At 44.8% G+C, this 17438-nt stretch overlaps 1 protein-coding gene across 1 annotated transcript in view; it reads left to right on the plus strand.

The window, feature by feature from the left end:
* ALPK2 (alpha kinase 2) overlaps nucleotides 1-17438 on the plus strand; it is a 224640-nt gene that overhangs the window by 180151 nt on the left and 27051 nt on the right. Inside the window, exons 10-11 of the mRNA XM_075327957.1 lie at nucleotides 8076-8293; nucleotides 13124-13172. Of these exons, the coding sequence (XP_075184072.1) occupies nucleotides 8076-8293; nucleotides 13124-13172 (267 nt within the window). The remainder of the gene's footprint in view (nucleotides 1-8075; nucleotides 8294-13123; nucleotides 13173-17438) is intronic.

Raw genomic sequence — 17438 nt, forward strand, 5'->3', positions numbered from 1 at the left:
CAGTAATATAGGCTGGATGTGAACTGTGTGTGTCTCTCCCAGTAATATAGGCTGGATGTGAGGTCTGTGTGTCTCTCCAGTAATATAGGCTGGATGTGAGCTCTGTGTGTCTCCAAGTAATATAGGCTGGATGTGAGATCTGTGTTTCCCAGTAATATAGGCTGGATGTGAGCTCTGCGTGTCTCTCCAGTAATATAGGCTGGATGTGAGCTCTATGTGTCTCTCCCAGTAATATAGGCTGGATGTGAGCTCTCTGTGTCTCTCCCAGTAATATAGGCTGGATGTGAACTGTGTGTGTCTCTCCAGTAATATAAGCTGGATGTGAGGTCTGTGTGTCTCCCAGTAATATAGGCTGGATGTGAGGTCTGTGTGTCTCCCAGTAATATAGGCTGGATGTGAGGTCTGTGTTTCTCCCAGTAATATAGGTTGGATGTGAGCTCTGTGTGTCTATCCCAGTAATATAGGCTGGATGTGAGGTCTGTGTGTTTCTCCAGTAATATAGGCTGGATGTGAGCTCTGTGTGTCTCCCAGTAATATAGGCTGGATGTGAGGTATGTGTCTCTCCCAGTAATATAGGCTGGATGTGAGGTCTGTGTGTCTCTCCCAGTAATATAGGCTGGATGTGAGGTATGTGTCTCTCCCAGTAATATAGGCTGGATTTGAGGTCTGTGTGTCTCTCCCAGTAATATAGGCTGGATGTGAGGTCTGTGTGTGTCTCCCAGTAATATAGGCTGGATGTGAGCTCTGTGTGTCTCTCCCAGTAATATAGGATGGATGTGAGGGGTCTGTGTTTCTCCCAGTAATATAGGCTGGATGTGAGGCCAGTGTGTCACTCCCGGTATTATAGGCTGGATGTGAGGTCTGTGTGTCTCCCAGTAATATAGGCTGGATGTGAGGTCTGTGTTTCTCCCAGTAATATAGGTTGGATGTGAGCTCTGTGTGTTTCTCCCAGTAATATAGGCTGGATGTGAGCTCTATGTGTCTCTCCCAGTAATATAGGCTGGATGTGAGGTCTGCGTGTCTCTCCCAGTAATATAGGCTGGATGTGAGCTCTGTGTCTCTCCCAGTAATATAGGCTGGATGTGAGCTCTGTGTCTCTCCCAGTAATATAGGCTGGATGTGAGGTATGTGTCTCTCCAAGTAATATAGGCTGGATGTGAGCTCTGTGTCTCTCCCAGTAATATAGGCTGGATGTGAGCTCTGTGTGTCTCTTCCAGTAATATAGGCTGGATGTGAGGTCTGTGTGTCTCTCCAGTAATATAGGCTGGATGTGAGCTCTGTGTGTCTCCCAGTAATATAGGCTGGATGTGAGATCTGAGTTTCCCAGTAATATAAGCTGGATGTGAGCTCTGCGTGTCTCTCCAGTAATATAGGCTAAATGTGAGCTCTATGTGTCTCTCCCAGTAATATAGGCTGGATGTGAACTGTGTGTGTCTCTCCAGTAATATAAGCTGGATGTGAGGTCTGTGTGTCTCCCAGTAATATAGGCTGGATGTGAGGTCTGTGTGTCTCCCAGTAATATAGGCTGCATGTGAGGTCTGTGTTTCTCCCAGTAATATAGGTTGGATGTGAGTTCTGTGTGTCTCTCCCAGTAATATAGGCTGGATGTGAGGTCTGTGTGTTTCTCCAGTAATATAGGCTGGATGTGAGCTCTGTGTGTCTCCCAGTAATATAGGCTGGATGTGAGGTCTGTGTTTCTCCCAGTAATCTAAGCTGGATGTGAGGTCTGTGTGTCTCCCAGAAATATAGGCTGGATGTGAGGTATGTGTCTCTCCCAGTAATATAGGCTGGATGTGAGGTCTGTGTTTCTCCCAGTAATCTAAGCTGGATGTGAGGTCTGTGTCTCTCCCAGAAATATAGGCTGGATGTGAGGTCTGTGTTTCTCCCAGTAATATAGGTTGGATGTGAGCTCTGTGTGTCTCTCCCAGTAATATAGGCTGGATGTGAGGTCTGTGTGTTTCTCCAGAAATATAGGCTGGATGTGAGCTCTGTGTGTCTCCCAGTAATATAGGCTGGATGTGAGGTATGTGTCTCTCCCAGTAATATAGGCTGGATGTGAGGTCTGTGTGTCTCTCCCAGTAATATAGGCTGGATGTGAGGTATGTGTCTCTCCCAGTAATATAGGCTGGATGTGAGGTCTGTGTGTCTCTCCCAGTAATATAGGCTGGATGTGAGGTATGTGTCTCTCCCAGTAATATAGGCTGGATGTGAGCTCTGTGTGTCTCTCCCAGTAATATAGGCTGGATTTGAGGTATGTGTCTCTCCCAGTAATATAGGCTGGATGTGAGGTCTGTGTGTCTCTCCCAGTAATATAGGATGGATGTGAGGGGTCTGTGTTTCTCCCAGTAATATAGGCTGGATGTGAGGCCTGTGTGTCACTCCCGGTATTATAGGCTGGACGTGAGGTCTGTGTGTCTCCCAGTAATATAGGCTGGATGTGAGGTCTGTGTCTCTCCCAGTAATATAGGTTGGATGTGAGCTCTATGTGTCTCTCCCAGTAATATAGGCTGAATGTAAGGTCTGCGTGTCTCTCCCAGTAATATAGGCTGGATGTGAGCTCTGTGTCTCTCCCAGTAATATAGGCTGGATGTGAGATCTGTGTGTCTCTGCCAGTAATATAGGCTGGAAGTGAGGTATGTGTGTCTCCCAGTAATATAGGGTGGATGTGAGATCTGTGCGTCTCTACCAATAATATAGGCTGGATGTGAGGTCTGTGTGTCTCCCAGTAATATAGGCTGAATGTGAGGTCTGTGTGTCTCCCAGTAATAAAGGCTAGATGTGAGGTCTGTGTGTCTCTCCAGTAATATACCCTGGATGCGAGGTCTGTGTGTCTCTCCAGTAATATAGGCTGGAAGTTAGCTCTCTGTGTCTCTCTCAGTAATATTGGCTGGATGTGAGGTCTGTGTGTGTCTCCCAGTAATATAGGCTGGATGTGAGCTCTGTGTGTCTCTCCCAGTAATATAGGCTGGATGTGAGGTCTGTGTGTCTCTCCCAGTAATATAGGCTGGATGTGAGGGGTCTGTGTTTCTCCCAGTAATATAGGCTGGATGTGAGGTCTGTGTGTCTCTCCCAGTAATATAGGCTGGATGTGAGGTATTGGTCTCTCCCAGTAATATAGGCTGGATTTGAGGTCTGTGTGTCTCTCCCAGTAATATAGGCTGGATGTGAGGTCTGTGTGTGTCTCCCAGTAATATAGGCTGGATGTGAGCTATGTGTGTCTCTTCCAGTAATATAGGCTGGATGTGAGGTCTGTGTGTCACTCCCGGTATTATAGGCTGGATGTGAGGTCTGTGTGTCTCCCAGTAATATAGGCTGGATGTGAGGTCTGTGTTTCTCCCAGTAATATAGGTTGGATGTGAGCTCTGTGTGTTTCTCCCAGTAATATAGGCTGGATGTGAGCTCTATGTGTCTCTCCCAGTAATATAGGCTGGATGTGAGGTCTGCGTGTCTCTCCCAGTAATATAGGCTGGATGTGAGCTCTGTGTCTCTCCCAGTAATGTAGGCTGGATGTGAGCTCTGTGTCTCTCCCAGTAATATAGGCTGGATGTGAGCTCTGTGTGTCTCCCAGTAATATAGGCTGGATGTGAGCTCTGTGTGTCTCTCCCAGTAATATAGGCTGGATGTGAGGTCTGTGTGTCTCTCCAGTAATATAGGCTGGATGTGAGCTCTGTGTGTCTCCCAGTAATATAGGCTGGATGTGAGATCTGAGTTTCCCAGTAATATAGGCTGGATGTGAGCTCTGTGTGTCTCTCCAGTAATATAGGCTGGATGTGAGCTTTATGTGTCTCTCCCAGTAATATAGGCTGGATGTGAGCTCTCTGTGTCTCTCCCAGTAATATAGGCTGGATGTGAACTGTGTGTGTCTCTCCAGTAATATAGGCTGGATGTGAGGTATGTGTCTCTCCCAGTAATATAGGCTGGATGTGAGGTCTGTGTTTCTCCCAGTAATCTAAGCTGGATGTGAGGTCTGTGTGTCTCCCAGTAATATAGGCTGGATGTGAGCTCTGTGTGTCTCTCCCAGTAATATAGGCTGGATGTGAGGTCTGTGTGTTTCTCCAGTAATATAGGCTGGATGTGAGCTCTGTGTGTCTCCCAGTAATATAGGCTGGATGTGAGGTATGTGTCTCTCCCAGTAATATAGGCTGGATGTGAGGTCTGTGTGTCTCTCCCAGTAATATAGGCTGGATGTGAGGTATGTGTCTCTCCCAGTAATATAGGCTGGATGTGAGGTCTGTGTGTCTCTCCCAGTAATATAGGCTGGATGTGAGGTCTGTGTGTGTCTCCCAGTAATATAGGCTGGATGTGAGCTCTGTGTGTCTGTCCCAGTAATATAGGCTGGATGTGAGGTCTGTGTGTCTCTCCCAGTAATATAGGATGGATGTGAGGGGTCTGTGTTTCTCCCAGTAATATAGGCTGGATGTGAGGCCTGTGTGTCACTCCCGTTATTATAGGCTGGATGTGAGGTCTGTATGTCTCCCAGTAATATAGGCTGGATGTGAGGTCTGTGTTTCTCCCACTAATATAGGTTGGATGTGAGGTCTGTGTGTCTCCCAGTAATATAGGCTGGATGTGAGGTCTGTGTGTCTCTCCCAGTAATATAGGCTGGATGTGAGCTCTGTTCATCTCTCCCAGTAATATAGGCTGGATGTGAGCTCTGTGTCTCTCCCAGTAATATAGGCTGGATGTGAGGTCTGTGTGTCTCTCCCAGTAATATAGGCTGGATGTGAGCTCTGTGTCTCTCCCAGTAATATAGGCTGGATGTGAGCTCTGTGTCTCTCCCAGTAATATAGGCTGGATGGGAGCTCTGTGTGTCTCCCAGTAATATAGGCTGGATGTGAGATCTGTGCGTCTCTACCAGTAATATAGGCTGGATGTGAGGTATGTGTGTCTCCCAGTAATATAGGCTGCATGTGAGCTCTATGTGTCTCTGCCAGTAATATAGGCTGGATGTGAGCTCTGTGTCTCTCCCAGTAATATAGGCTGGATGTGAGCTCTGTGTGTCTCCCAGTAATATAGGCTGGATGTGAGATCTGTGCGTCTCTACCAATAATATAGGCTGGATGTGAGCTCTGTGTGTCTCCCAGTAATAGAGGCTGAATGTGAGGTCTGTTTGTCTCCCAGTAATAAAGGCTGGATGTGAGGTCTGTGTGTCTCTCCAGTAATATACCCTGGATGCGAGGTCTGTGTGTCTCTCCAGTAATATAGGATGGATGTGAGTTCTGAGTGTCTCCCAATAATATAGGCTGGATGTGAGATCTGTGTGTCTCTACCAGTAATATAGGCTGGATGTGAGCTCTTTTGTGTGTCTCCAATAATATAGGCTGAATGTGAGCTCTGTGCCTCTCCCAGTAATATAGGCTGGATGTGAGCTCTGTGTGTCTCCCAGTAATATAGGCTGGATGTGAGATCTGTGTTTCCCAGTAATATAGGCTGGATGTGAGATCTGGGTGTCTCCCAGTAATATAGGCCGGATGTGAGCTCTGCGTGTCTCTCCAGTAATATAGGCTGGATGTGAGGTATGTGTGTCTCTCCCAGTAATATAGGATGGATGTGAGCTCTCTGTGTCTCTCCCAGTAATATAGGCTGGATGTGAACTGTGTGTGTCTCCCAGTAATATAGGCTGGATGTGAGCTCTCTGTGTCTTCCAGTAATATAAGCTGGATGTGAGGCCTGTGTTTCTCCCAGTAATATAGGCTGGATGTGAGGTCTGTGTGTCTCCCAGTAATATAGGCTGGATGTGAGGTCTGTGTTTCTCCCAGTAATATAGGTTGGATGTGAGCTCTGTGTGTCTCTCCCAGTAATATAGGCTGGATGTGAGGTCTGTGTGTCTCTCCAGTAATATAGGCTGAATGTGAGCTCTGTGTCTCTCCCAGTAATATAGGCTGGATGTGAGGTATTTGTGTCTCTCCCAGTAATATAGGCTGGATGTGAGCTCTCTGTGTCGCTCCCAGTAATATAGGCTGGATGTGAACTGTGTATGTCTCTCCAGTAATATAAGCTGGGTGTGAGCTCTGTGTGTCTCCCAGTAATATAAGCTGGATGTAAGGTCTGTGTGTCTCCCAGTAATATAGGCTGGATGTGAGGTCTGTGTGTCTCCCAGTAATATAGGCTGGATGTGAGGTCTGTGTTTCTCCCAGTAATATAGGTTGGATGTGAGCTCTGTGTGTCTCTCCCAGTAATATAGGCTGGATGTGAGGTCTGTGTGTTTCTCCAGTAATATAGTCTGGATGTGAGCTCTGTGTGTCTCCCAGTAATATAGGCTGGATGTGAGGTCTGTGTTTCTCCCAGTAATATAGGTTGGATGTGAGCTCTGTGTGTCTCTCCCAGTAATATAGGCTGGATGTGAGCTCTGTTCGTCTCTCCCAGTAATATAGGCTGGATGTGAGGTCTGTGTGTCTCCCAGTAATATAGGCTGGATGTGAGGTCTGTGTGTCTCTCCCAGTAATATAGGCTGGATGTGAGCTCTGTTCGTCTCTCCCAGTAATATAGGCTGGATGTGAGCTCTGTGTCTCTCCCAGTAATATAGGCTGGATGTGAGGTCTGTGTGTTTCTCCCAGTAATATAGGCTGGATGTGAGGTCTGTGTGTCTCTCCCAGTAATATAGGCTGGATGTGAGCTCTGTGTCTCTCCCAGTAATATAGGCTGGATGTGAGCTCTGTGTGTCCTCCCTGCTTTAGTTTTCTCCTTATCACTTGTTGTCTGATTACTCTATGTGAACATGCTGTGTGTTAAGGGGGCTTTACACGCTACGATATCGTTAATGTTTTATCGTCGGGGTCACGTCGTTAGTGACGCACATCCGGTGTCATTAACGTTATCGCAGCGTGTAACAGTCATGTGTGACCTAAAACGATCGCAAAAGTGGCAAAAATCGTTTGCCGTGGAGCGGTCGTCCTAAAACCAAAAATCGTTCACCTCTCATTACCGATTTTGTTCCTCGTTCCTGCAGCAGCACACATCGCTGTGTGTGACACCGCAGGAGCGAGGAACATCTCCTTACCTGCCTCCATCGGCAATGCGGAAGGAAGGAGGTGGCCGGGATGTTTACGTCCCGCTCATCTCCGCCCCTCCACTTCTATTGGACGGCTGGCATGTGACGTCGCTGTGACGCTGCACAACCCGCTCCCTTAGAAAGGAGGCGGATCGCCGGCCATAGCGACGTCGTAGGGCAGGTAAGCCGTGTGACGGGGGAGCGCGATTTTGTGCGCGACGGGCAGCGATATGCCGGTGTTGCACAAACATTGGGGGTGGGTACGCACGATAGCGATATCGTTACCGATATCGCTACTGTGTAAAGCCCCCTTAAATCCCCTGTCACATTTAACGACTTACCAGTGATCCCGAAAACGATGCGACCTGATAAGGATCGCTGGTAAGTCGCTGGGAGGTTGCTGGTGAGATGTCATACAGTCAGACCTTACCAACGACTCGCGACCTGTATAACGATCTCTGCTGTCATTGGGACCCTGTCACACAGTGTCAAACATAGCGATGCATCCTGTCCAGCAGGACATCGCCTTTGAAGAAATGGTCCAGGACATTCAGCAGCGACCGGAGACCTCACAGCAGGGGCCAGGTCGTTGCTGGATGTCACACACAGCGACATCGCTAGCAAGATCGCTGTTGCATCGCAAAAACCGTGACTCAGCAGCGATGTCGCTAGCGATGTCGCTTAGTGAGACTGTGGCCTTTAGAGTTTTGGTTTTCCTTGTTTGTCCATTACTGTTGGGTTTTTACACGCTCCTGTCCTGGCCCCCTCATCCCTGGGGTAGGGAGGGAGGGGGTGCTAGATCGTGGTGGTCAGGAATCGGGGTTGAAAGGTGGCCCAGACATAATCACCTTCATACGTATCTCTGGGATCATTGACAGCTGGGGCCCCCCTAGCCAGTTTAGAAGCACCGGTCCCCTGTTATTCCCTGCCTCCCCGTAGCACTGTTCTGACAGATTCCCTTTAAACTGATCATGAAAGTTTCTTGCGAACTTCTAGTGAACTCACCTGAGAAATATTCTGTATCTGGGTAAAGTAATGACCGTCCAATAAAACTCTATAATTTTTTATTATTTTTTTTTTTTAGAATAATCCCCATTTTCCTCATTCATCGTCCAGCCAACAACATCCCGTACGCCACAGTGGAGGAGGAACTTATAGGAGACTTTGTGAAGTATTCCATCAAAGATGGGAAAGAGATTAACGTACTGAGAAAAGATTCGGAAGCTGGGCAGAAATGCTGCACCTTTCAGCACTGGGTATTTGACAGGACCAATGGAAACTTGCTCATCACGGATATGCAAGGTGAGATCACGTGTTTCTGCAGACAATCATCATTATTTTCTATTTTACTCATCAGTTTAAAAGTATCGAGACATCTTTCAGTTTTACTGCCGGCAGTAAAATGAGAAGCTTTTCCAAAATATCATGTATTGTGCTGACATCTAGTGGTCAGTGTGGAAATTGCAATAATTTATTTTTCTACAAATTTACAAAAAAAAAAAGGAATTAATATGACTCGCATATTATTTTAATTTATAGATTGCAATTTTTTTTTAAATATTTCTATGATTTTTCTCAGCTGATTTAAGGTTTGAATTAACCATCCATTTAAGCATCAAGAAGTGATTTGATACCTACCCCCACATGGGGGCGTCTTTTTGGCTTATATCTTGGAGTGTGCTTGTACTGGACGCAATATATTGTAACAAGTGATCTCACAGCCAGGGAAGAGGATTGGAGTATATACAATTCACAGCAGGGGAATATTGTGATACTAGTAGAAGAAACTACTGGCACCAGACACTAACCAGTCAGCCATCTGTCCGCTGTTACATGCGAATAGCAGAAGTAATTTAATGAATTACAGATTATTTAGGTCTGCTGCCAGACAGAGAGATCATCAGCCTCATCTCCATGTACAGCCGCTATCAAAAGGGTTAATTAGCAACATTTACAAATTTCCTGCCATTTACAACAAACTAATGAAACAAGAGCTATTTAAAGAGGACCTGTCACCAAGTCAAAAGTGGACCGTTTTGTTTTATTTTACACCAAGTATTCCATTTTTTCTTTTCTTGTATAACCACCATTTGAATCACTATTGCACATTTTGTTTTCCTTCATTCTTATTGGACTAGAAAGCATCCGCAAGTCAGCGCAATACTTTTTACATAGAATAAAATCTGAAATCTGTGTCAGTCAGCTTGTCATAAGTTTTTGTAAACTATTCTCCTTGCGGAGACTGACATACCATTCCAGCAGGCCAGTGGTGAGGAGACTTTGAGCCACAATGCTCCTCTGGGAAATATGAAAATTGCCTCCTCAGTGAGGAAGTAGATGAACTCTAGCGCCCCCTATTGGAGGTAGCAATCCTAAAAGTCAAAAGTGACCCTTTAAGGAGCATGGTCATATGATTTCGGATTTATGCCAGATTAGAACCTAAATTTGCAGGCACGATGTTTCAGGGTGATTGCCCCTCATCAGTGCAAAGTATGAGATCTGATCTGATCTGGTAGTGCACATATTCAGGTATTTTTCTTTACAGATTTTGTTGCAGAAAACACCTGCAGCATGTTAATTTTTTCTGCATTTTCACCATTGAAAACAATGCAAAAAGTGCATTAAAAATGTGGCAAAGCGCAGCAAAAAAAACACAGCAAATTTCTTCAAAAAATGTGCAAAATCACTGCAAATAAAACCACGGCAAATTGCTGAAAAAACCCCAAAGCAGATCACTGCAAAAAATGTGGCAAAAAGTGCTGGGCTTTTTTTTTTGCACTATTTTTCCTGCCAGAACATGCAGATTTGGGTGCAGATTGGCAATTGGAGGCTTTGCAGTATTGCAATTTGCGACAATTAACTTTCCAAGAATCCCATTTTTGTGATAAATTTTAAAAGAGTTCATCATCTTTACTACTTTTGATGAAAATATCCACCTGTTGCTTCTTAATACCACTAGATTTTGGAACATGGAAGCAGGCGTAACAATAAAGTCACCCATAAAAACATTCTTCAATTTGGGCATCAGCCATAGAAGTGTACGGCTTCCATAGTTTGATGTTATCGCTCTATAAAGCAAGTCAAGCTCCTTGAGACTAATCTTTGGCGAATCATTGACATGTCTTCGTGGTACCGCTGCGGCGCTGCCTACTTAAAACAAGAGCGGACCTTTTCCAAACATCATTACAAGAAATAAAACAGTATTGACATTTTGCAAATCCAGACTAATAGCAGAGGCTGGGGTGTGGGGAGAAAGTTGACCCGGGAAACCAGAAAAGGATACAATTAACATTAGCTATTGGAAATTAAAGCAGCCGGGCTATTAATCCCTTAAAGAGAACCTGTCAGCACATTGTTACATATGGAAGTAGCCATACAGATGAGAAGGCTCTTACACCAAATATAAAAAGATACCTTTTCTGTACAGATCCTATGTACCCGTCATGAGAAATCTAGCACTGAAGTCCTATGTAAATCAGGCTGGAATCTCATTGGGGGCGTGTCAATGCACTTATAAGAAGCAGTTCACACCCCCATGCACTTCTAGCCTGATTTGCATATGACTTCTATGCTAGATTTTTCATGACTGGCACATCAGATCTTTACAAAATAAATATAATTTGTACTGGGGAACAAGCACATACACAGCCGCACCACTGCCTCTGTATGGAAGAACGTGCTGACAAGTTCCCTTTTAGATGCACATAATGAGTACATATCTTCTTGCTGGTCTGTCTTCTTGCAGTTTGTTTTTTTCTCAACACTATGTGAAACCACAATTAACACATTGTGACGTTGTGGCGCCCCTGAGGCTCTGGTCGCCAAAGGGTACTGCATTTCAATTAAGGTGTGGTATTCATCTCAGATAAGAGGGGGGTTAATCACCGGTGTTCCACATTCACACACTACATACAGCTCAGGAGCCTTCACATAGGGTGGGATGACTCAGGGTACTACATACAGCTCAGGAGCCTTCACATAGGGTGGGATGGCCTCGGGTACTACATACAGCTCAGGAGCTTTCACATAGGGTGGGATGGCCTCGGGTACTACATACAGCTCAGGTGCCTTCACATTGGGTGGGATGGCTCAGGGTACTACATACAGCTCAGGAGCCTTCACATAGGGTGGGATGACTCAGGGTACTACATACAGCTCAGGAGCCTTCACATAGGGTGGGATGACTCAGGGTACTACATACAGCTCAGGAGCCTTCACATAGGGTGGGATGACTCAGGGTACTACATACAGCTCAGGAGCCTTCACATAGGGTGGGATGGCTCAGAGTACTACATACAGCTCAGGAGCCTTCACATAGGGTGGGATGACTCAGGGTACTACATACAGCTCAGGAGCCTTCACATAGGGTGGGATGACTCAGGGTACTACATACAGCTCAGGAGCCTTCACATAGGGTGGGATGACTCAGGGTACTACATACAGCTCAGGAGCCTTCACATAGGGTGGGATGGCCTCGGGTACTACATACAGCTCAGGAGCCTTCACATAGGGTGGGATGACTCAGGGTACTACATACAGCTCAGGAGCTTTCACATAGGGTGGGATGGCCTCGGGTACTACATACAGCTCAGGAGCCTTGACATATTGTAGGATGGCTCAGGGTACTTCATACAGCTTGGGAGCCTTCACATAGGGTGGGATGGCCTCGGGTACTACATACAGCTCAGGAGCCTTCACATAGGGTGGGATGGCCTCGGGTACTACATACAGCTCAGGAGCCTTCACATAGGGTGGGATGGCCTCGGGTACTACATACAGCTCAGGAGCCTTCACATAGGGTCGGATGGCCTCGGGTACTACATACAGCTCAGGAGCCTTCACATAGGGTGGGATGGCCTCGGGTACTACATACAGCTTAGGTGCCTTCACATAGGGTGGGATGGCTCAGGGTACTACATACAGCTCAGGAGCCTTCACATAGGGTGGGATGGCTCAGAGTACTACATACAGCTCAGGAGCCTTCACATAGGGTGGGATGGCTCAGGGTACTACATACAGCTCAGGAGCCTTCACATAGGGTGGGATGACTCAGGGTACTACATACAGCTCAGGAGCCTTCACATAGGGTGGGATGACTCAGGGTACTACATACAGCTCAGGAGCCTTCACATAGAGTTTGATGGCTCAGGGTAGGCAGGGGGATGGCCATCACGATCATGGGACTTCCCCAGTCACTGAAGCCAGCCACCTGGGGGGCTGGTTCCACTTGGGGTAGAAATAGGCGCAACACACAGACATAAAAAACAGACCCGTCAGGACCAGTTCTAGTTCTGGCAAGACATCTCTGAAAGCTTGGACTTCATTGGGCCCAGGGGCTTGGAGTGGCAGCTCAGCCAGGGTACCTAACTGCGGATGGGGACACCCTAGAAATAGGACTTTCTCTCCTTCTGTCTCAAAACAGACCCTTACCGGATCTGGGATTGAGCGGAGCCCATCACGGCAGTGACCAGTGTGACTGGGCTGGCAGCTGAAGTTGTGAGTAAACTGCACCCTGAACCCACAGAGACTGTGTTGACTCGTCCTTTCCGGCCCGCCACCCAGTGTTTAGGGGCCAACAGCCATTATAACCCTCATTATCCACCCGGGGCACGCTCCGCCTGTGGGGAGCGATACCATCCCGGCTGCCATAACACCTGCCTCGGCAACTGCTCCCTAGCCGCATGCCACAGGTGTCATCACAACAAACTTTTCCCAATACCCCACTTCCCCCACCATTTACTGTACGCCTCGGGGCAACGGAATCGGGCAAGTCCACCCGTGACATCGCCTGACCCGACTTGAAACGGCCCAGCGTAGAGTAGATTAACCGCCTGCCCCTTGGGGCGCTACAACCTCATGATGAGTGACCCAGCTCCTCGGCTGCACCACAAGGATACTGTACTTGTCATTATAAGGCTACTTTGCAGTCCTATGTAAAAACACAGATTGTAATATTGCAACAAGTATTAATTTATCGAGTAACGATCATTGTATGTAATGCAAATTCTGTGCCTCTGAGAATTGCTGCTCGCATGTCATGGCAGTATATCGATAGAAAATGCAAATATTGCATAGATAATCACAATCCGTTAACATATAAATATATATATATATATCTTTTTAATTCCGTAGGTGTCGGAATGAAGCTGACAGATGTTGGCATAGCAACCATGGGCAAAGGGTGAGTGCGTAATCATTCTGCTCCGCAGAGCACCTCCATCATCTACCTGTATCATTTATATACGTATATATTATGGCCACCAGCAGAAACAAGCATGGCTAGGAAAACATAGTAACGTCTTATAGTCCTGATGTACAGTATGGCGGCATCAATACAGTTAGGTTGCATCAAAAACCCAGACTAAATAACACAAATTGTGCAACTCGATTGCTATTTCTATGGCTGACAGCAGTTATCTATCCCTAGTCTAGATTAATATTGTCCAAAATGGCCAATTTGAGAAGGAATATGCGACCGTCTGATGTGTATGAGGACCTATTCCGATAGCCAGGTTTACCTGTGAAGGGAATCTGTTAGCAGGTTTTGCTATTAAATCCGTAAGCAGAATAATATAATGATTGACACCCTGAATATAGGGATTTATCACTTATTAGGCAGTGTTTTAGCTACAATACAATGAGTGTTTTATCAGCAGGAGATTATCATTGCTTGACTATGAGTCACCCTACCAGCAGTCAGGCTAATCTGTGTAACCCCGCCCCCACCACTGATTGGCAGCTTTCTCACAATGCAGTATACACATGGAGCTGCCAGTCATTGGCGGGGTTATATACAGAGAAGCTTTTTGAGCACCGCTACATCTATAGCACGGAAAATAAGGATTATAGCAAAACTGTGCCAATTGGTCCTGTAAGTCATACATCCCTGTAATCAGGGGATTGACCACTACATTGCTTTCAGAAAACAGGAAACTACTAAAATAATGTTCAAATTGTACAATGAATTTTCCATACAATAATGCACCATACACTGCTCAAACAATATCTATCCAAATGCAAAAAATATCACTATTCAATACCGAAATAACATTAACCCACAGTACCAAAAACTAGTAACTCACTGCTATAGATAAACAATACCACCATACAGTATATAAATACCACCATAAAATGCTTAAACTCGACCACTGTGTTTTGTCTAAATAGTACCACCATAGACTTCCCAAATAATAGCACTATACAAAGTCCCAATAATACCACCTAAACAAAACTGGACAATGCCTAAATACCACCATGAAGATTTGAAACAATTTCACAATATAGTGGCTTAAAAAAACAATATACAGTGCTAAACAATGCCACCATACAGTGTCTCAAAAATACCACTGTACAGTGCCTATACAATACCACCATTCAGTGCCTAAAATACCACTATACAGTGCCTAACAATACCACCAGTGTCTCAAAATAATACTATACAGTGCCTAAACAATTCTGACATACAGTACCTAAAATACCACTATTCAGTACCTAAACAATTCTACTACACAGTGTCTAAAATACCATTATACTGTCACGAGTGTCTTCTGTCCTTGAGCTATTTGTGACGATTCTGGGATCTGAGCTCCACATTATCATGTGGAGCTCTGTATATTAAATGTATTTGCTTTCTGCTGGTGCAGCAAGGGTTAATGTAATTTTCCATGCTGGTAGTTGCTGGTTTATTCACCCCACATGCAGCCGGTTCGTGACCACTCCCATCTCCTTTAAATAGTCATATTATACATCACCTGATGCCAGAAATAGAAGATTCATTCTGTTCTGACAACATTTGGAAGGAGGAAGCCTTTAGAAGCTGCTGGACCTTTTGCTGCAGTTGTTCTGCTGTTTGGATTTGTGTTGCCTGCAGCCTTGGTGTCTGGCTGCAGCTGTGTAGTTTTGTTATAACCTTTTGTTTATTTCCCCCTGTCTGTCTAACTACCCTTGTGATGGTTTATTGCAATGATGGGACTAGAGCTCTCACTGGCCTTCTCACTAGCCAGTGTGAGTTTAGCGTAAGAAGGGGCCTAGGTGCGTGATCTTCGACAGGGTGAAAGAACCCGTGTAGGGACATTAGGAAGTACAGGGATCAACCCTAGGTGAGTGCTGGTTGGGACCCGGCTCTACTCTCCCTACAGCCAGGGCCCACCATTGTCTCATGTCCCCGATATACCCTGTTTATGGCAGCACTCATTGGGGGTCCCCTTATACCTGGCGCGACCCCGATAGTGTCAGCGTGACATATACAGTGCCTAAACAATATCACCACTCAGTGCCTAAAATACCACTATACAGTAGCTAAACAATTCCACCATACATTTCCTAAAATATACCACTATACAGTAAATAAACAATATCACCACACATTGCCTCAAAGACCATTATACAGAGCCTAAAACATTAAACAATATAGCAGCAAGGCCATAGTACTGGATAGATAACACCGGGGTACCACTACGTTGTAGCCCCCGAGTGGGTATGTTCTATAATAGACATTATATAAAAGGAGAACAAGAAGAACATAAACCAAAAATATAGTAGAAAAAATATATTTTTATTAAATATTTTATTATGCAAAAAATTTGATTGTCACAAAATGGAATAAAACCATAGAAGATCAGGTAAGAAAACAGGGCTAGCAAATATTTTGTGAAAACCTGCATGAAATTGACAGGAAAACGAGAATTGAGCCCCCTCTCCCAGCCAGCGTGACCAGTAGAAAAATGTGAAAATTGTCAAATGATATAGTATTAATTCTAAGAATTAATGTCTGATACCTTTTTATAACAATATAACAATAGACAGCTCAAAGAATGTGGTATAGAAATGTTGCTGAGTACAAAAAATGTCCATAAAATGGGAGAGCATATGTATCGCTATAGTAAAGAGGAAAGGGCAGACTGCAAAAGCAATCAACTATTTTGGAGCAAAAGAATTATTATACCTGAGGTGGAGAGTGGTCACGGTGGATGGGAGAGGGGGGAGCCCCAACGAGCGTTTCGCAAACACTTTTTCCAAGGGCAGTTTATTTATTTTGCAGTCTGCCCTTTCCTCTTTACTATAGCGATACATATGCTCTCCCATTTTATGGGCATTTTTTGTAGTCAGCGACATTTCTATACTACATTCTTTGAACTGTCTATTGTTATATTTTCCATCATTAACTATTGGCCTTCCTTCATGCCATTATAACGTACACAGTCCATAGCCATTGTCTAGGCATGTTAATATACTTTTCAACTGTTGTACACATGCATTGATTAATTCATTTTTCTGGCCGTAGCTGCGTCCAACATGCTGGTTAAGACAGCCATGTGTGAGATACCATGTCTCTGACATTTATCCCATCCACTTTGGATGGTTGCCCACAACTGGAGGTATAGGTCTTTCCCCTTTTTTACACAATAGAAAGGCATCAGACATTAATTCTTGAGAATTAATACTTTATCATCTGACAATTTTCACATTTTTCTACTGGGCACGCTGGCTGGGAGAGGGGGCTCAATTTTCATTTTCCTGCAAAAGCAATAAACTGTTCCTGGAAAAAGTGTTTGCGAAACGCTCGTTGGGGATCCCCCCCCTCCCATCCACCATGACCACTCTCCACCTCAGGTATAATAATTCTTTTGCTCCAAAATAGTTTATTGCTTTTGCAGTCTGCCCTTTCCTATTTACTATAGAAATACATATGCTCTCCTATTTAATGGGCATTTTTTGGACTCAGCGACATTTCTATACCACATTATTTGAAATGTCTATTGTTATATTGTTATAGAAAGGTATCAGACTTAATACTTTATCATGTGACAATTTTCACATTTTTCTACTGGGCATGCTGGCTGGGAGAGGGGGCTCAATTCTCATTTTCCTGCAAAAGCAATAAACTGTTCCTGGTAAAAGTGTTTGCGAAACGCTCGTTGGGGACCCCCCCCTCCCATCCACCATGACCACTCTCCACCTCAGGTATAATAATTCTTTTGCTCCAAAATAGTTTATTGCTTTTGCAGTCTGCCCTCTCCTCTTTACTATAGAGATACATATGCTCTCCTATTTTATGGGCATTTTTTGTATGCAGCGACATTTCTATACCACATTCTTTGAAATGTCTATTGTTATATTGCTATAGAAAGGTATCAGCCATTAATTCTCGAGACTTAATACTTTATCATGTGACAATTTTCACATTTTTCTACTGGTCACGCTGGCTGGGAGAGGGGGCTCAATTCTCATTTTCCTGTCCATTTCATGCAGGTTTTCACGAAATATGTGCTAGCCCTGTTTTCTTAACTGATCTTCTATGCTTGTATTTTGTAACAATCACATTTTTTGCATAATAAAATATTTAATAAAAATATTTTTTTTCTACTACATTTTTGGTTTCTGTTCTTCTTGTTCTCCTTTTATATGGAGCCTAAAACATACCACTATTAATTGCCTAAATATTACC

Source organism: Anomaloglossus baeobatrachus, chromosome 1 (genome assembly GCF_048569485.1).
Source record: "Anomaloglossus baeobatrachus isolate aAnoBae1 chromosome 1, aAnoBae1.hap1, whole genome shotgun sequence".
In the NCBI taxonomy this organism is placed as follows: Eukaryota; Metazoa; Chordata; class Amphibia; order Anura; family Aromobatidae; genus Anomaloglossus; species Anomaloglossus baeobatrachus.